The sequence below is a fragment of the Astyanax mexicanus genome, chromosome 13 (genome assembly GCF_023375975.1).
Source record: "Astyanax mexicanus isolate ESR-SI-001 chromosome 13, AstMex3_surface, whole genome shotgun sequence".
Lineage (NCBI taxonomy): Eukaryota > Metazoa > Chordata > Actinopteri > Characiformes > Acestrorhamphidae > Astyanax > Astyanax mexicanus.
The window spans coordinates 27,545,549-27,564,229 of NC_064420.1; the positions used below are offsets into that span (position 1 = coordinate 27,545,549).

An 18,681-nucleotide genomic window follows, 5' to 3' on the forward strand; every position below is an offset into this window, starting at 1 on the left:
GATGAGGAAAATGCTGGTAGATTTGATTTTTTTGCTCATCATATGTGTACATAAGTGTGACCCATGATTAAAGGGGACATATTATATGTCGTTTTACACGAGTAAAAATAGGTATATGGGCTATACAAAACATGTTCATGAAGTTTTTTCCACAAAATAAAAGCAAAAAATCTAGTTATTTGAAATATCCAACACTTCCTCCTCTCTGACTTGCCACGGATAGTGGGTACAGATCCCCCAGTCAGATGAAGTCTACAGGCTAATACTGCTGTGTACTGTCCAAGGATCTCAAAGCAGTTTGCCTTTGTGTGACTTTCTTTACCTGTACCGTAGTGTTCGGTGTCTAATGCACGGTTCTTGTAAAAAACAGCAAACCAAAACTGCAGCTCTTCATCTGATCTCTAGTGGGAGGGGCTTTGGTGGGGTTTGAAAGGTAAGGAGTAATTCTATGCAAATGTCCTTATTCTGACATCAGAATAAGGGAGCCATCCTAATGGCTCATAGAAGAATATGATTCCTGACATAAAACTCTTTAAACTGACTTAAACTTTAAACTTTTTTGTTTGTTTGTTCCCCCCCCCCCCCCCCCCCCAAACTTGGAGTGTTCATAGAAGCAGTAAAGAACCAATTGGAAATTTAAAAGCTTGCAAAAAGTGAGTTTTGTATAATATGTCCCCTTTAATGTTCATCAAACTGGTTTTGGCATCAAAGGAGGACAGTGGCAGCGAAGGAGGAAATACTATGCTACCAAGGGGACCAATCACAGAACTGGAGAAGTGCGCAAGAAGGCTACAGCATGACATATTCAGCTGTTTGTACGCTATGTGTAGGCTTCACATAGTCTACAGTGTACATTTGACACAGAAGCTTAAGCATAAGCCGTTTAAAATTAAGGATTGGAGTGCATAGAAAGTACCTGTCAGTATTTTAAGTGGTCATTGAGAGAAAGAACACTTAGAAAAGTTCAGCTATGCTTTAATCTGGTGCCTGAAAGGCTTGGCATCAAATTTCAAAAGTAAAAAAAAAAAAAGTTAACCAAAACATGTTAATCAGATTTTACCATGTTAAAAAAGATCAGGGTCTTGCTTTGATGTTGCAAGGCTTGTGTGATTTAGATAGTTGGAGCTCATCCCTTTTCCTTTGTGATGTAAGCTAAGCTCTTTTTTACTAGGAGTGTGACAAGATAATCCTTTTACTACACGAGACACAATATGTTTATTTCAAAGATAAACTATATGATTGCAACTCATCAAATGCAAGACTGCAGGTGATCACCTTCAGGTGATAATGGAGGTCTGTTAGGTTTTACTCTAGTTATGAATTATGTATGATTTATCATATGCAATAAAAAACAGAACAGTATGTACGTTACTGCAGCTGATTTTGAGCTTTGAGCTACTTTGAGTTTGTTTATGGTGAAAAAATAGCCATTTCTTTCCATAAGCAATGCTATGCCAGTATTGCTGACATTGTAAGCCTGTTGGGAGCGTCGACTGAAAGTGCTGAATTTGGGCTATTCAAATGTGAGCTATTCGACAATAGTTTTTTTCTCGTTATTATGTTTCACTATATCGCAAGTCCATTTCACACCAGATAACTCCTTTAATGTAAAAGTATAGCAGTCACAGTTCAGCGGTCATGTGTACATCTACTGATTGTCAAGAATATATAAAGGCAGGGATCCAGAGCATGGCAGCAGGCAGCAGGGTAGTGGAGAGCCAGGCTAGGTGGCAACAGGACAGACCAGAAGGGACAAGGCATCCTGATACATGGAAAAGAGAGAAAACACAAAGGAAGATAAAACAAAGGGGTGGAGAGGATTTTGTCAAAAAGCACTGGTAAGTACACACAGCAGGAAGGCCCTGATCAAGGGAAAGCAGGCACCGGCACCCAACCACCAATCATTATTAGCATTGTCAAGATTAATGTAAGGCTTCTGCTGTGTTAGTTTAACAGTTATTTGTTATGTACTGTAAAATGCTACAAATCTATCCTGCTTGGCGTTGTATAATTCTTTGCTTTTTACAGACAAGTTTTTTTTTTTTTTAAATGCTATTATTCTACATAGTTAAAGGAACAATCAGTAATAAATGCAAGCGAGTGTGGGAAATTGCTACAGTTTTGTGACCCACCCCACTCCTCCTTAGATGCAAATTTCATGTGGGTTGCAATATTGGCACACAAAGTGGTAAGTGACGACAAGGCATCCTCTGTATCTGATCGGTGAGTATATTTAAGTTTCAGTGTCCAAAATGCCCGTCTCTACTTTGCAACCATACTGAAGCTCAGTGATTACCTGTTCAGCTGAGAAATAGCAAGGTTCCCTGTTTCCACAACTGCAGCACATTGTTTTTGTGCTGTTGTCTGTGCCTGGCAACCCTGGGTGTGGAAATGGCACTATGGGATATAGCTGTGGGCAGATTCAGAGGATACATCCTACACAGATTACCGTGACAGACCACACACTTCAAATTAGAACATACTGGCTGAAGGTCTGCTGAAACCAGCTGTTGGTGCTTTAACACAGCATGTTTCCTTAATATCTGATGATACATCCTTATCATGTTATGCGTTACTACAAAAAATAATCCTGAATGGTCCTTTAAGAAATACAGCTCTGGGAAAAACGTGAGACCACTTCAGTTTCTGAATCAGTTTCTCTGATTTTCCTTTTCATAGGTATAAATTTGAGTAAAATGAACATTGTTGTTTTATTCTATAAACCACAGACAATATTTCGCGCAAATTTCAAATACAAATATTGCTATTAAGAGCATTTATGCAGAAAATGAGAAATGGCTGAAATAATAAAACTTTCAAAACAATTCAGAGCTTTCAGACCTCAAATAATGCAAAGATTTAGAAATCAATATTTGGTGGAATAACTCTAGTTTTTAATCACAGTTTTTATGCATAATTGGCATGTTCTCCTCCACCAGTCTTACACACTGCTTTTGGATATCTTTGCCACTCCTGTTGCAAAAATTTAAAGCAGTTCAGCTTGGTTTGTGGTTTGAAATTTGGTAAAAATCAATAATTTTTAAGTGGTCTCATTTTTTTTTCCCCAGAGCTGTATATAAGCAGTCTAGTATTCAGACTGAGGAGCTCACTTTCTAATCACTGGCACAAAGGGAAAGTATGTATACAATAAAAATGATTTATAGTAAAAGTAAAACTTAAACATTGCTGGTAACAATACCCCAGGGGCCTCATGTACTAAAGGTGTGTACGCACAAAAACATTGCGTATGCCATATTTCACGCTCACGGTCTGATGTACTAAATTTGACTTGAACGTGAGAAAGTGCGTTCCCTCACGGCACTTTTGTTTCGGGCGTACGCCTGTTTTTTATACGTAAGTATTGCGTTTTTGTCATTTGGCGACACTTAGAGGCGATGCATTGAAATTACAACTATTTAGATATCCTTTATGCACACATTGTAGTAAGCATTATTGGGTAATATAAAGTAAATTAATCAGACAATTTCATTGGCTTACTGAAATAATCGTTCAGTGCTTTTCCACTTAGCCTACATCATATAAACATGCATAAAAAGTTTGCGCTGGAGTTGTTGGAGATGGCAACGTTGGCATTCTTGGAAAATACTGCTAATGGCCAAATTCATTGATAGTGCATTTTCCCTGACCATTATGTTTTTTTGGCCCATGATGATGACTGGCTTATAAGCCGTTTTAGATTTCCAAGAGGATAAGACAAGCTGCATGCGTGACGGGTGGCTTCTTGGTAAGCAACTCATTTAAAGCATTTAAAAGAAATCATTTATTATCCATCTTAGAATAATACAGTTTAAAACATTGGGTAATTATTAGTTATTACGCTACGCGTATATAATGTTAATAATAATTATTATTATAACATTATACTCTGCGTAATTGAGGGAGGAGACATGGCATGTGTGATGTTTTCGTGCATTTGCGCTTGATTTCAGGTTGATTGCAGTGTACTATGAGAAAGTACTTTGAATTCTGCCTACGCACGGTTTGATAAATCCGGATTTTTTTTTGCGTATGGCATTTTTTAGGTCTGAGCGTACGGAACATTTTAGTAGGAAGTCCACGCAAGTCTTAGTACATGAGGCCCCAGATCTATCCATGCTTGAGAGAAGAGTTGTTCACGTTCAGAGTTGTTTGCAGGATGTTCAACCTTTTACCCTGCACGAATAATACAATGGGATGCTTTTAGTGCTGTAGTGGGTAAAAGGCACAAATCTAAAATATGCAAGAAAAATGTATGCAAAAATAAAGCTGAATTGTGGCCAAGAATCTTTGGAATTATAGTTGGCTGCATCTTCATTGAAATAAAGAACACTGGGTTTCCTCTCCTTACAAAATGATCTACCAGCTGGGCATCCTCATGGTCTCCTGTAGTGTGTAAAATATTTTTGGAGCATTGGCAGCCCCTGCTGCATCTCAGAGGTATTATAAATTTGTGCTCAGGGCAAACCCATGTCAAACTGGAATGAAATAAGCAAACTGAATAAAATGTGGTTAACCAGAGGTGGAGTAACAGACATTCAAAGTTGCACAAATTAATTTCAGGGATTTGGACGCCCCTAGTTCCCCTCTCTCTCTCTCTCTCTCTCTCTCTCTCTCTCTCTCTCTCTCTCTCTCTCTATATATATATATATATATATATATATATATATATATATAGATATATAGATAGATAGATAGATAGATAGATAGATACACACATACGCACGCACGCCTTACAAACTGTTCAGTGGGCAAGATTTTCATTGTTTTTTTACATTCACCAGATATTGATGAAAATAAAAACTGATTGGCTGACTCACAGACTCTTTGCAGACAACAGGCCAGTCAGAACCATCTCTATTTTGCCTATGCTTCATGAATATGTACACAAGAGAAGCGCCTTTCTCTCCCTCTCGTTCCCCACACACGATTGAAGAAAAAAGGCTGTCTTCTGTGTGCGCGTTTGTGGCTCGTTCTAGATTCTGGGAGAGTTTATCTGACTTGCAGGTATCAGGAAGCCATTATTGATATGCGGGAGGCTCCTGCTACTTCTGTGAGACTCGGGAAGTCTGGAATAAAAATTGATATTATGCTGCTTTGTGTTTTTTTCACACTTATTACATTGTATGTCTGCAATTTAGTGTATGAAATCATACAGGATTGGTCATTTCAGAAGACGTCACCTGTCAGAGCTTGAGGTGGATGTGCTACAACAGCACATCTCATCAGACTTCTCAGTATTATTATTACTAATAAAGTGTACTATAGTCAAGCATACTAAAGTCTTGTTTTCCTATTATTTGACCTCTCGTGCATAAGCCTGTTTCAAAAAAATCTAATCAATCAATGGTATTGCCATTTAAAAGAAGTTTTATTCCAAAAATATAATCAAATTTAAATAGCATAGTAGTGTAGTTACCCTCATTTACGAACGATGAACATTTTGATAGTTTTGATTTTTATAATTCTATATCAGAGCGGTGTGTTCATGACTTAAGTAAACAGTGTTAGAGACTACAGCAGCAGTAAAACTGTATGCCAGGTAACACTGTAATTGTTACCTGGCAGTTAACCTTTTAGTTCACATCCGTTTCAGCCTGTGCTTGTTTCAGTCTGTCTCTGTCAGGGCTGTCACTGATGCCTTCTTCTCTGTGTACACTACAGTCTTTTAACAGACAATAGATGTCACTGTCTGCTCACAGACAGAGAGAAGATGTGAGAACAGGACTCTCAAGTAGCTAAAATCAGCATCTCCACTAAAATAATCTAATCTAAAAAAGGTATGATAAAATACAGACATACAGCTCTGGAAAAAATGAGACCACTTAAAAATAATGAGTTTCTCTGATTTTACCAAATTGAAAACCTCTGGATTGTAATCAAGATGAAGATGAATGAACACAAGCCATCAAACCAAGCTGAACTGCTTAAATTTTATGCCAGGCATGGCATAAAGTTATACAAAAGCAGTGTGTAAGACCATTGGAGGAGAACATGCCAAGATGCATGAAAACTGTGTTTAGTACAGGGTTATTACTCCAAATATTGATTTCTGAACTCTTAAAACTTTATGAAATTAACTTGTTTTCTTTGCATTGTTTGAGGTTTAAAAGCTCTGCTTTTTTGTTTTGCCATTTCTCATTTTCTGCTAATAAATGCTCTAAATGACAATATTCTTATTTGGAATTTGAGAGAAATGTTGTCTGTAGTTTATAGAATAAAACAACAATGTTCATTTTACTCAAACATATACCTATAAATAGCAAAATCAGAGAAACTGATTCAGAAACTGAAGTGGTCTCTTATTTTTTTCCAGAGCTGTATATTGTACACTAAAGCAAAAACATAAATCTCGCTAAATTTTTAATCACTTTGGTTCTGGATAGAAATTACTTGTGTATGTAGGTTGTTTGCCTAGAGTGTCCCTGAATAGAGAAAACGACACTACTAAAGAGCTTTTTTTGTGTTAAAAAGCTTTGCTCTGTTAAACATCACCCTCCCCTCTAAAACCTGAAGTAAATAAAAATATTTATATATTATTTTATTTATTATATTTTAACATTTTTATGTAAATGTAATTTATCTGTTTGTAATTAGTAGAAATCATATGTGGATTAAAATGTAGATATCAATCTGTCCACCTCTTTGTTGTCCTCTCTTTACAGACATTCAGCTCAGCCAGTAAATACGCAGCCTTGCTAATGGATGGCGAACAGGGAGACGATGCCGAGGGCAGCGGAGAATGAGAGGCAGATGGACTGAAGTGATGAGAGTCAAAAAATGACATGAATTAATTCTCCAGCTTTTTTTCATGCAGCACTGATGGACCTGGCTCGGCCCCCTTAAAGCAGAACCCTCTTTTAGAACCACCTTCTTAAAGACTGTATGGAAACTAGTGGAAAATACTGGACTCATTTTAAAATAAGAGGGTATAAGCTGGATAAAATGAATATAACTAATAAATAAGTGGGGTTTAAAAACAAGACAGATTCTGCTCTTGTTGTTGCAGCTGCTCCAGCGTGTACCACTGTAAACCTTGTGTATATGCATTTCTAGTTGTAGCCCGAAAAGTGAAAGTGGAGATTGCCACAAGGTAGGTTGATTTCAAAGGTGGGTATCTTATCTTCTTACAGTTTTCCTTTGATAAAGCAAAAATCCCAGGCAAAATTAAATTTTAGGGAGGTACCCCTGCACCTGGACTCACTGTTTCTTACTTTTACCAGACATGGATATACTTTAGAGTAGTCAGAGGTGAAATGAGTTTTGATGGGATTCATGATGCAAAGCTTTGTCAGACCTAACCTTTCTGAAAGCACTGATCCTAGAGAGCTCTGTTGCCTGCATGATCTGTTCCCTAGCAGCCTGAGCGCAACATTATTTTTTTTTATAATATTCATCTAAGATTAGCTGGGTGCCAGAAACACCCATATTCTAAACCCATATTCAGCTCTTCTGAGCATATAGGAGCACTTTGTAGTTCTGTAATTACAGCATGTAGTTTTGCTGTTTCTCTGCAAACTATATTATCCTCCCTGTTTTTTAAGGTACTATTAGGATGGTGGGTCATTCTTAGGACTGCTGTGACTTGGATCAGAGTTGGAGTTTTTAAACACTAGAGGATGACCTGCACAAACTGTGCTGCAACAGATTTTTCAAGGTAAAGCAGTTAGGTAGAAATCTAGTGTCTATTGCAGGGTTCATGTACTTTCTAACCTATACATTTTCATTACTTTTTAATGAATTTTCCATGCTTTCACAGCAAATTTTCATGACCATACAATCTTTAAACATCAGTACAGACATGGACAATAAAACTAAAAATCCATGTGAGAACTGATCATAGAAGGCCTATATCTTACCTAAAATATTTTACTAGCTGAATATCATCATTTCTCCAATGCCTTATGTTTGTCTGAATGAAGCCAGACAGCAATAACAATAATAAGCTTTTTTTTCTCTCTCACTGTAGTCCAGTTGAAATTCCAGTCTGAGTAGGACTCATGCAGCCAAACATAAAATTAGTTTTAAAACCAAATTGCTATGTTCAATTCCATGACTTTTCCAGGTTTTTCCTTGACCGTACAAACCCTGCTAATAAAGTGGACAGTGAGCGGACACCAGCGATACACCCACTAACACGCCACCACCACGTCAATTTCACTGCAGAGCTAAGAATGAACCACCACCAAAATAATACCTACTCTTTGGTTGTCCTGTGAATTCTTGGTCTTTGCATAACAGAGAATTATAGAACTACAAAGTGTTCAATAAAAAGAAAATGGATAATGGGTGTAGACACAAGGCAGTTATGTTATGCAAGATATATATATATATATATATCCAATCCCTCAGACCCATTTTAACGGACAATTTATCAAGCTACCTCTGTGGCCTGATGTGCTATTAGAACAAAATGTTTTGTATCACATGCATTAGGTTTATACTGGATGGATTAACAGCTTGTTGACCATATAGAAAATGTTATATACTTAAAGAAACGCACTTGCAGAAGTCAGTAATATAAATTGCTTTTTGAAACAACCAGTGTCGTTTGTGTGCAGTCTGAATAAACAGTTGAAAAACACATTGGCTAGTTAAACCGTCTAGTGGGTCATAATTCACAGAGGATTTTTAAAGCTTAATTGATTAAAAAAAAAGGAATTAAAACAACCATAATCAATACAGATATTTATAAAATGGTTCTAAGATCAGGTTGACTGAGCCACATGTAGGGTTGGGCGGTATGAGAGAAATTATATTGGTAGTATTTAAAAAATACAATGTGTCTGATGTGTCAAATTTCTCTACCATGTTCATTGCTGCATTCCATTTGAACTCAGATTTCAGAATGTCTAAAGCCTTGGATTTACTACATAACTTTTAAAGTGGGAACAGATTATGACCAGACGGGACATATTACACTACACAACTGTTTTTTGCCAATTTTTGAAGAACCTAAACCAATTGAGCGCACACATGCACTACACAACCAGATTCCGGACCACATGCACCATGTGCCACATGCATATGGCTTGTGTTACCGAGGTGATTCATATGCCAACATGGAGGTGCACAAGCTTGGTGCAGTCATTGTTTATGCTGCCATAGTAAAGTAAAATGTTTCTCCAGTAATATGCATCTAGCATGATGTAATGTCAATGGTTAGATCGTTTTTAGAGACTTGTTAAGTCTCTTTTGTTGTGCTAATGTAATGCGATTTTGAGGCTAAAGTACATCACACACACACCACAAAACTTTCATTCTGAATGCAGACTAAAGCTGAAAAATTAAAATTGGGGTTAACATCAGGCAAAAGCAGTGTAGTGTAGCTCCACGTTAAGTTCCAAGTAGGACATTTTAACTAAAACTCGAAAGAGGCCTCACCAACCCAACATGAGCTCAGAATCCAAGATGGCTGCACTGCAAATCAACAGTAGTAAAAGCAGGAGTATAATACAGTTTACTACCACTTCTACCTTGTTGTGCCTTTTTCGCAGTTTGGACAAGTGTTCACGATGTTTAGATACACAATACTGTATAATGAATCATAAATTTGATTTGCTAAAAGTTCTAAACTTAGACAGTGCCAACAATAATATAACCTGGTCATTCAAGTGCATTTAATTGAAGTGCATGTAACATGGCCACAGATAGGTGGGGCTTGGTACTATGTACTTGTACTTAGGCTCAGACATGTTTTCTGCCATTCTCTAGTCTGGACAGAGTGCAAATACTGTTCATCTTTAATTGTTCTGTTTGCTGACTATCTACAGCTTGGGGGATAAATTGGACCATGGCTTGGTTAATCTCAGAACTCATTTACATTCACTGGTCGTGAGTTTAGCGACATGCTAAGTTTAAAGGAGAGCAATCAAACCGGTATCAACCACCCAGCACGCACTTAAAATTATTGAATAGGTTTTCTACTTTCTTACAATGTTGAGACAACATTGTCTAGAGGGTGCACTAATTGTCACAGCCTTGTCACAACCTCAGTTAGACAACACTGTCTCTTGGTCAGAATATTTTGCAAGAAGCAAGACTTAACACCTTTGCAAACTTCCCATCATATTCCCTTATCTAGTGTCTAACTAATGTGGCAGCTACCAGTGGTGGCTTCTATTCATTAGCCATTTGTTACCAAACATTACACCAATAATCATTGGCTATGCCACTATTACAATCTAATGAGGCAGAGATCGATATACACCTTTATTGACAAAAAAAGAAAACCTTTCTGAATGGATTGACAATGTCATTTTTTGTTCTCTAAAGTGATTGTTTAACCAATTCCTGATTAAATACAGCCAAAAATAAAATAAACACTACACACCACACAAAAACATGCAATAGTGAGCAGGACTTACTTGGACCCCTGTTTATTTAGGTGTATTTCACCAAGTACAATACATTAAGAAAACAAACTTGAGTATTACTAAATACACAAAAAAGCAGCCCAAACTACTAGGAAACACCTAATTAAACGTTAGTAGATACTTCCACAGAACACAATAAATAAAACCAACAACCCCTAAGGCTTTGAAATACAAACAAAATGGCTATAAAGCTAAATCAACACAATAAGAAAAAAATACAAAATTAAACTTTTTTGATTTATAAATAAAAAAATAAAAACAAATGCAAGGAACACAAAAAAAAACGGTAGCAAAAATGAAAATTATAAAATAAGAAAAAAAAATCAAATACTTATTTAATATATTCACTTATTTTTTTAAATGCACTTAAAATATACTAAACCATTGATATCTGGACACATACTTTTAGCACACAGGAAGGAAAGAAAATCAGGAGCACCACAGCCTCCACGTGCAACTTGGACAATTAATACTAAAAATAGTTCAACTAAAACTAAAAACAGCTAACATACCTATCTTTTCCCACAGTATAACGTAAATTTAGTGAAGCAGCACCTGTCCAACACAGTTTTCTGCTCTGCGTCTCCATTTCTTTCCCACAAGAACGGCGAAAACCATTAAAACTACACTAACCAGCAGCACCTACACAGCAAAATCACTGCAGGAAGTCAGCCAAGATATGAAATGGTGTAAAGCTGCTACAAATTAGTACATTTAAAAACGTATAACCTTCTTCTCTTGCTGCTGTTGTCCAAGCACACAACGCCCAGGTACTCTCCCCACTAATGAGCCCACCTGCAATCCATTAGCCCTTGACCCTCCCAGGTCCTAGTGTCCACCTTTATAGCCCATCTTGAGGTAGGCCACAATATAAAAAGCTGTCTGCCCCAAACTCACCAAAACCTTCAACCACCAGACCAATCACATACACAAATATAATAATCTCAGGTGTTTTATTTTTTCATTGTAGAAGAAAAAAATTCAGGAATGATCTTAACACAAAATGTTACAAAAATGTCTTCCCAAACTAACTTAACCATAAGAAAGCAAATAAAATAAAATAAAATTATATATCAAATTTCCCAAAAGAAATAGACTACACTCCATACAGCTTCCAAGCTAGAAAGTTTAAGCCATAGATATAAGTATGGACAGGACGTCCCCATTCACTCTCATTATGGCATTTTGAAGCCAAAATATGGCCGAAATGGAAGCCGCCATCTTGCATGCGCTTGCACAGTGGAGGCAAATTGGAGCCAGAACTGGGGCTTTGCGTTTCACCGTCATTTTCACCAAACAAGTTACTTAACTTAGCTAACCTGAATTGGCTAACCTAGTTAGCTAGCGTTAAGTCCCTAAAATTAGATTAAAAACCTAACCTAGATCCTAAAATTAGGGAGAATAACAAAGGATGAATACTAATTAAATGTTGGAGGGAAATTATCCACTTACCGAAAGATTTGCTAGTATTGACCCACGCCCTTGATTGGGCAGAGAAGAAGAAAGAGGGGGAGCGAACTCAGAGTATTTGGGATGGAGTTCGGGGCAGCTTCGCTGTAAAGCGTGAAGCCGAAGCCCCAAAAATTAAATCAGAACTTTCGACCACTGCTAGGATTTAAGAAGCAACTGAGTATTGGAAGTCCGACCTTGTAGTCTTTGAGAAAGCCAGAGGATGAATCGATGCATGGGGAAGGCAGTGTGGAAGTCAAAGGAAAGAAAGGTAGGGAATAATTAAGTAAGGTATTTGAAGGTGCTGCCAGCCTATTCGAGTATAAGAATGAATGAGGTCCTTGGTGGCAGAAATCGGTTGAAGTGGAAAGGTAGTGTTGAGCGACTTAATGGAATGATGCACGTGTTGTACATGTAGTTTAAAGGCCCCAAAAGCAGCCACCGACCCGCATGCGCAGCAGGAGCGACCCGGTAAGGTAGAAGGGGTGCTCCTGATGGTCCAACAGAAGTGAGGGGGGGGGCGATGGAGTGGGAAGACGGTGTGGGAAGACGGGGCGATGGAGTGGGAAGACGGTGTGGGAAGACGGGGCGATGGAGTGGGAAGACGGTGTGGGAAGACGGGGCGATGGAGTGGGAAGACTGGGCAAGGTAGTGGGAAGATGGAGAGGGAAGACTGAGCGGGAAGACGGGCGATGGAGTGGGAAGACGGAGTGGGAAGACGGGGCGATGGAGTGGGAAGACGGGGCGATGGAGTGGGAAGACGGGGCGGGAAGATGGCAGCAACAGGAGATAAACAAAAGAGAGTAGGGAGGACAGACAGAATGAGGACAGTTGGAATGGCGGTGGGAAGATGGAGGATGGGAAGGGAGGACAGATGGACTGGTGTTGGGATGATGGAGGATGGGCAGGGAGGACAGATGGACTGGTGTTGGGATGATGGAGGATGGGCAGGGAGGACAGACCGACTGGTGTTGGGATGATGGAGGATGGGCAGGGAGGACAGACCGACTGGTGTTGGGATGATGGAGGATGGGCAGGGAGGACAGACCGACTGGTGTAGCGAAGATGGGTAAGGAGGCGAAGACGAGGGTGGCGGTGACAAAGGTTAGTACGGTGAGGGTGATTGTTACAACGGCAACGAAAGATTGGAATGAAGAGGGCGAGATTACGTCCCAGATGGTGGCGATTATGCGGGCGGTGAAGGTGCAAGCTATGAAGTTGCGGCGATGATGGCGATGACATAGGCAGAGATGGTGGCAATGATGCCGATGGTGGTGAAGATGGCCAAAGTGAGGGCAAGATGATGGGCAAGATGATGGCCAAGACGATGGCGGCGAAGGCAAAGAAAATGAAGACGAAGGCGGGAAGATTGCAGCGATGATGGCGATGACAGACAGAGACGATGACAATGAGGATGGCCATGACAACTGTGGCAGAGATGATGAAGGTGATGCAGGCAGAGATGGTGGCGATGGTGATCATGGTGGCCAAAGCGAGGGCAAGGTGACGCCCAAGACGATGGCGATGAAGATGAGGAAGATGGAGATGAAGGCGAGAAGATTGCAGCGATGATGATGGCGATGACAGACAGATGGAGACAATGAGGATGGCCCTGAAAACTGTGGCAGAGGTGATGAAGGTGATGCAGGCAGAGATGGGGGCGATGGTGACCATGGTGGCGAAGATGGCCATAGCGAGGGCAAGGTGATGCCCAAGACGATGGCAATGAAGACGAGGAAGATGAAGACGTAGGTGAGAAGATCGCGCTGATGGGATGTAGGCAGAGAGTGCGGCAATGATGAGGATGAAGATGGCTACTACAATGACAATGATAGCCACGACGAAAACTATGGCAGCGACGATGAAGGCGATGCAGACAAAGGAGGCGGAGACGATTAAGGTGAAAATGGCCACGATGAGGATGAGATGAAAGAGGGCAATGACGAGAGCGAGATCACGCTCAAGACCATGGCGATGACGAAAGCAATGATGCAGGCGAAGCAGGTGAAAGTGATGAAGATGCCGGCGAGAAGATTGCGGCGATGATGGTGATGTGGGCAAAGATGGAGGTGATGATGGTGAAGACTGCCACGAAGATGACGACTACGATGGTGATGCAAAGATGGTGATGACGACGATGGTGAAGATGGCCATGCGATGGTGATGATGGAGGTGAGTATGATGAGGGTGCCAAGGATCGTGGTGACGACAATAGCACAATACAATAGACAGAGCAGCGATGGTGGCAGAGATATGGAGGCAACGACTACAAGGGTGAAGATGCTGATGGCAAAGATGAATACGATGGTAAGATAATTATAATGATGGCGAAAATGATTACGATCATGGTGAGGAGGGTTATGATGGAAGCAGGGAGCATATGCGACCCACGCACTCTGTCCAGCTCAAAGGATAGACACCACGTTGGATAATTGTCTTCAATTCCGAAACGAGGTCAGCATTAGAAGGAACGCCAGTTCCGGGCCGAGCAGCACGCGACCAGCAGGCGGCGCCAAATCAGCAGCAGGGATATCACAGTGGCCATGCTCGAGTAACGCCCAGTGAGGCTGCAGGGAGGCGGAGCCACACCAAGCCAGCGGGTCAGGCGGAAAAGCATGCTGGAAGGGGAAAAAGGAAAGGGCGGGCCACGGGAGCGGCGCGGGCGCCGGCAGCGGCAGTGGTAACGGCGTGGGTGCCGGTAGAGGCAGAGAGAGAAAGAAGATGCTGAGAGAGAGAGAGAGAGAGAGAGAGAGAGAGAGAGAGAGAGAGAGAGAGAGAGAGAGAGGGGCGCTGAACTCATATGCAGAAATACCGCTGATCCATGTACATGAAGGCACGCCGACAGAGAGAGAGAGAGAGAGGAGGCGTGGCTACGCTCTAGAACGGCCCAGTGAGGCTGTAGGAAGGCGGAGCCACACCCCGCCAGCGGGTCGGGCGGAAAAGAAACACGGGCCGGAAGGGGAAAAAGGGAAGAGCGGGCCGCGGTAGCGGCACCGGCGTGGGCGCCGGTAGCGAGAGAGAGAGAGAGAGAGGGGCGCTGAACACATCTGCAGAAATACCGCTGATCCAAGAAGGCACGCCGACAGAGAGAGAGAGAGAGAGAGAGAGAGGAGGCGTGGCTACGCTCAAGAACGGCCCAGTGAGGCTGTAGGAAGGCGGAGCCATACCCGGCCAGCGGGTTGGGTGGAAAAGAAACGCAGGTCGGAGCGGGCCGCGGTAGCGGCAGAAAGAGAAAGAGAAGGGCGCTAAACACATGTGCAGTAATACCGCCGGTCCTCGGATATAAAGGCACTCCGGCACTCGCACGGGAGAGAGAGAGAGAGAGAGAGGGAGGAGGCGTGACCACGCTCGAAGCTCGAGCATCGCCCAGAGAGGCAGTAGTGGGAGGAAATGCAAAACAGACGGCTCCAAGCAGTGCAGCGAGCCGCCGGAGGGGCGCGTGCAGCGCCGAAAAGGGTTGAAGAGGAGTCCGGCGAAGACGCGAGGAAGCCCTGCCAGTGTAGCAGGAGTGGTTCAGCGGAAGCGCTGAGAGAGAGAGAGAGAGAGAGAGAGAGAGAGAGAGAGAGAGAGAGAGAGAGAGAGAGAGAGAGAGAGAGAGAGAGAGAGAGAGAGAGAGAGAGAGAGAGAGAGAGAGAGAGAGAGAGACTGCCGCGGATGACAGGGTCGCGGGGAGGCTTCGTGAAGGAAGCAGCAGCGGCGAAGAGAGAGGGAGAGAGACCGCCGAGGACGCGGAGGTCGCGTGGAGGCCCGGCAGTGGCAGCAGGAGAGGATAAACAGCGGCAGCGTCGCTGGAGAGATGGCGGAAAGAGAGAGAGAACGCGGAGAACGCGTGGAGGCCCCGCAGGGGCAGGAGGAAGGGTTTAGCAGCCGCGGCAAGAGAGACCGCCCAAGGGCCGAGGAGACCATACGGGAGCCGCCAGACCAGGTAGAGGAGACGACAGCCACAGCAGCCGAGACAAGATAAAACCACTACCAGGGAAGGCAGCCTGGAGCAGAGGCAGTGGGGGAGTCAGGGTGGACGGGAGCAGCTGGTCGCAGGAGACAGACAGGTGCAGAACCATCGTGTACCAGGTAAGGAGCGGTCGGCAACACCACATGCGAGGTTTGTTCAATGAGTAGGTAGAGAGGAAGTGACTGTTTAAATAGGGATGGAAGTGGGAGGAGTGAGGGCGTGGCTCACTCCCAAAACTTAGTTATGGCACATAACTCCACATTGCAGAGAACCTTTCCGTGAGGGTCTGTTGCAACAGTTCAACAGTTAACTGCTGAACAAGCCATTGCTTTACTTCAGAAATGTCATTTTTAACAGTAAAATTCTAATATCAGAAAAACCTGACTGTGATCTCCGCGACTGAGCCACAGTGGCGGTGCGCGTTCAGGCTCTGAGGCGACCTGTCAATCAACTTGCCGTCAGCTGTCAATCACCACATCGCCACACCCCTTAAAATATCACGGAGTAACTCCTATAAAACGTATTAACTGTAAATAAAAACACTGGGGGTTATTAAAACAGGAGGGGGGCTTGCAGAATGTACAGAACTCAACTTCTAAAAAAAAAATCTGGATGTGCTGGTCCACTGTGTTTTATCAAGAACAAAGTCAGTGCAGTGTTTTCCCAGAAAATCTTACAGCACTGTATGCTGACAACATTTATGGAAATGCGGATTTCATTTCCAGCAGGACATTTTTTTCTATATTTTTTAATATTAAAATTTTCTGAGACACTGATTTCTGGGTTTTCATTGGCTGTAAGCCATAATCATCAACAATAAAATAAATAAACACTGAAAATAGATCATTCTGTGTGTAATACATCTATATAATATATAAATATTAGTTTCACATTTTAAAATGAATTACTGAAATAAAACAACTGTTTAATGATATGTTTTGAACTGAGATTTGAATAAAATCTCAATTTAAAATGGCTGTGTAGTCCAAGCCTAGGCCTATTCCCTGCCCCATAATGTCTGTTTTTACCGAACATGTTTTCTTATTTGGGATCTTTTACAGCTTTAAACATGTCCTGCCTTCTGGCTCACCACAATTGGTCAGTGTGAACTTCTACATCAACATGCAACTATCAGTCAAACTGCTTCCTAGAGAGAGAGAGTGAATGAGAGGGAAAAAACAGGTTGTTTACAACTGCAGCACATGGCAGCTTACCACAGCCTAAAAATGCCTAAACGCGAGTGTAAACACATAAATTAGTTACAGGAAACACCATGTGGTTCCTTATCTTTAAAAACAAGTGGATCAGATATTCTGAAAGCACACATCAACAAACAAATCAGTGTCATTCAAGGAATTCTAGTGAAATAGTGGATTTTTGTAGCGGTATATTACTTTTATTAAAAGTAAAAATAAAAAAAGGTTTTAAATGAGAAGGGGGAAAAAGCAACTGGTCAATTAATTTATCTTTTTTCCCTCGATCTTTGTCACTTATACCCACTTTTACACATTCACCTTGTCATGGTCTTACAACTTAGGCCAGCATGAAGCCACCCAGACACAACATCCAAACCCTAGACGTTTTTATGGAAACCAAAAAATTGGTAATTCAAAACATGATTCTAGGTGAAAATCCAGAGTGGACACGTGAAAGTTCAGGTTTCACACTTAAGGTTGCTATTTTCTGTCATCACGTATGGGGTTTCATCTCCCTACACTTAAAACTGATTTATAAACTGTTTTGTAGAATGATGTAAAAAACGCATGCCATGTGCAAAAGTTCGCGCCGTGCGTAAAAACGCATGCCATGCGTAAAAGTGCGGCGTGCGTAAAAACGCATGGCGTGCGTAAAATCGCGCACCGTGCGCAAAAGCGCATACCGTGCGTAAAAGTGCGCGCAGTGCGTAAAAGCGCATACCATGGGTAAAAGTTCGCGTTGTGCATAAAAATGCATGCCATGTGTAAAGGTGCACGCCATGCATAAAAAATGTGCCTAAACGTGGTCGCTGATCATTTAGCATTAATATCATAAAATCGTGCGCTGCATATAAAAACATATTCGGTGCTTAAAAACGCGGGCTGTTCTGTCTGGGAATCATATTTATGCTTTTACTCATTATAGAGGCTGGGACCCCTATCTCTTCAAAGCTTAGTTAAGACTACATTTGATGTTAAAACATCTAAATGTATTTAAATCATATTAAATTCTTTAAACTAAAAAAATGTTAAACGAAGCAGAATATGTTTTATACTTTAGATTCTTCCAGAAAAGTATCACATTGAGCTTTGAGGATAGATTTGCACACTCTTGGTATTTTAATCTCAGTGTTTTCATGTGGTCGAGTCACCTGGAGTAGTTTTATAGTGTCTTTAGTTTAATGTGTTTTGTTAAAAGAGATTAAATGTTAGAAGATATGAACTTTTGATAAAGTAGATAAATTAACTAAAATATTGTGTCTGTATATAAAGGAGCAGAAATGAGCATTAGCACTAACATAAAAACGCACCAGACGTCAAATCGTGCGCAGCATATAAAAACGCATTCCGAGCATAAAAACGAGGGCCGTGCTGTATGAGAGTTACATTAGGGCTGATACTCAAAAGAGACCTAAACCCGTATCTCTGTAAAGCTGATTTGAGGATACATTTGTTGTTAAAATCTGTAAATAAATACATTTAAATCGAATTAAATCTGTGCATAAAAGCGCGCGGCGTGGGTTAAAGCACATTGTTTGCATAAAAAACTCCCACTTTGTGTTTAAACACGTACTATGCGCAAACGCCCGCAAAGAGTGCTAAAATAAAACTCACAGAAACTATAATTAAAAACACAGTTTTCAGGTGTTTATTATTTATTTCAATTATATTTATACTGTATATTATATAAAGTAGTTTCGTACTCTACCTC

General features: G+C 41.2%; 1 protein-coding gene across 4 annotated transcripts in view; it reads left to right on the forward strand.

Moving 5' to 3' along the window:
• Positions 1-6,980, forward strand: part of eif4ba (eukaryotic translation initiation factor 4Ba) — a 28,935-nt gene extending 21,955 nt beyond the window's left edge. For 3 of the 4 annotated variants that reach the window (XM_022677591.2, XM_022677592.2, XM_022677593.2), the window contains one exon: positions 6,663-6,980. In XM_022677591.2, the coding sequence (XP_022533312.2) occupies positions 6,663-6,743 (81 nt within the window). In that variant the 3' untranslated portion in view covers positions 6,744-6,980. Of the gene's footprint in view, positions 1-1,674; positions 4,615-6,662 lie in introns of those variants that run through there. The other variant, XM_049462790.1, reaches the window with a different exon arrangement.
• The last annotated feature ends 11,701 nt before the right edge of the window (positions 6,981-18,681 follow it).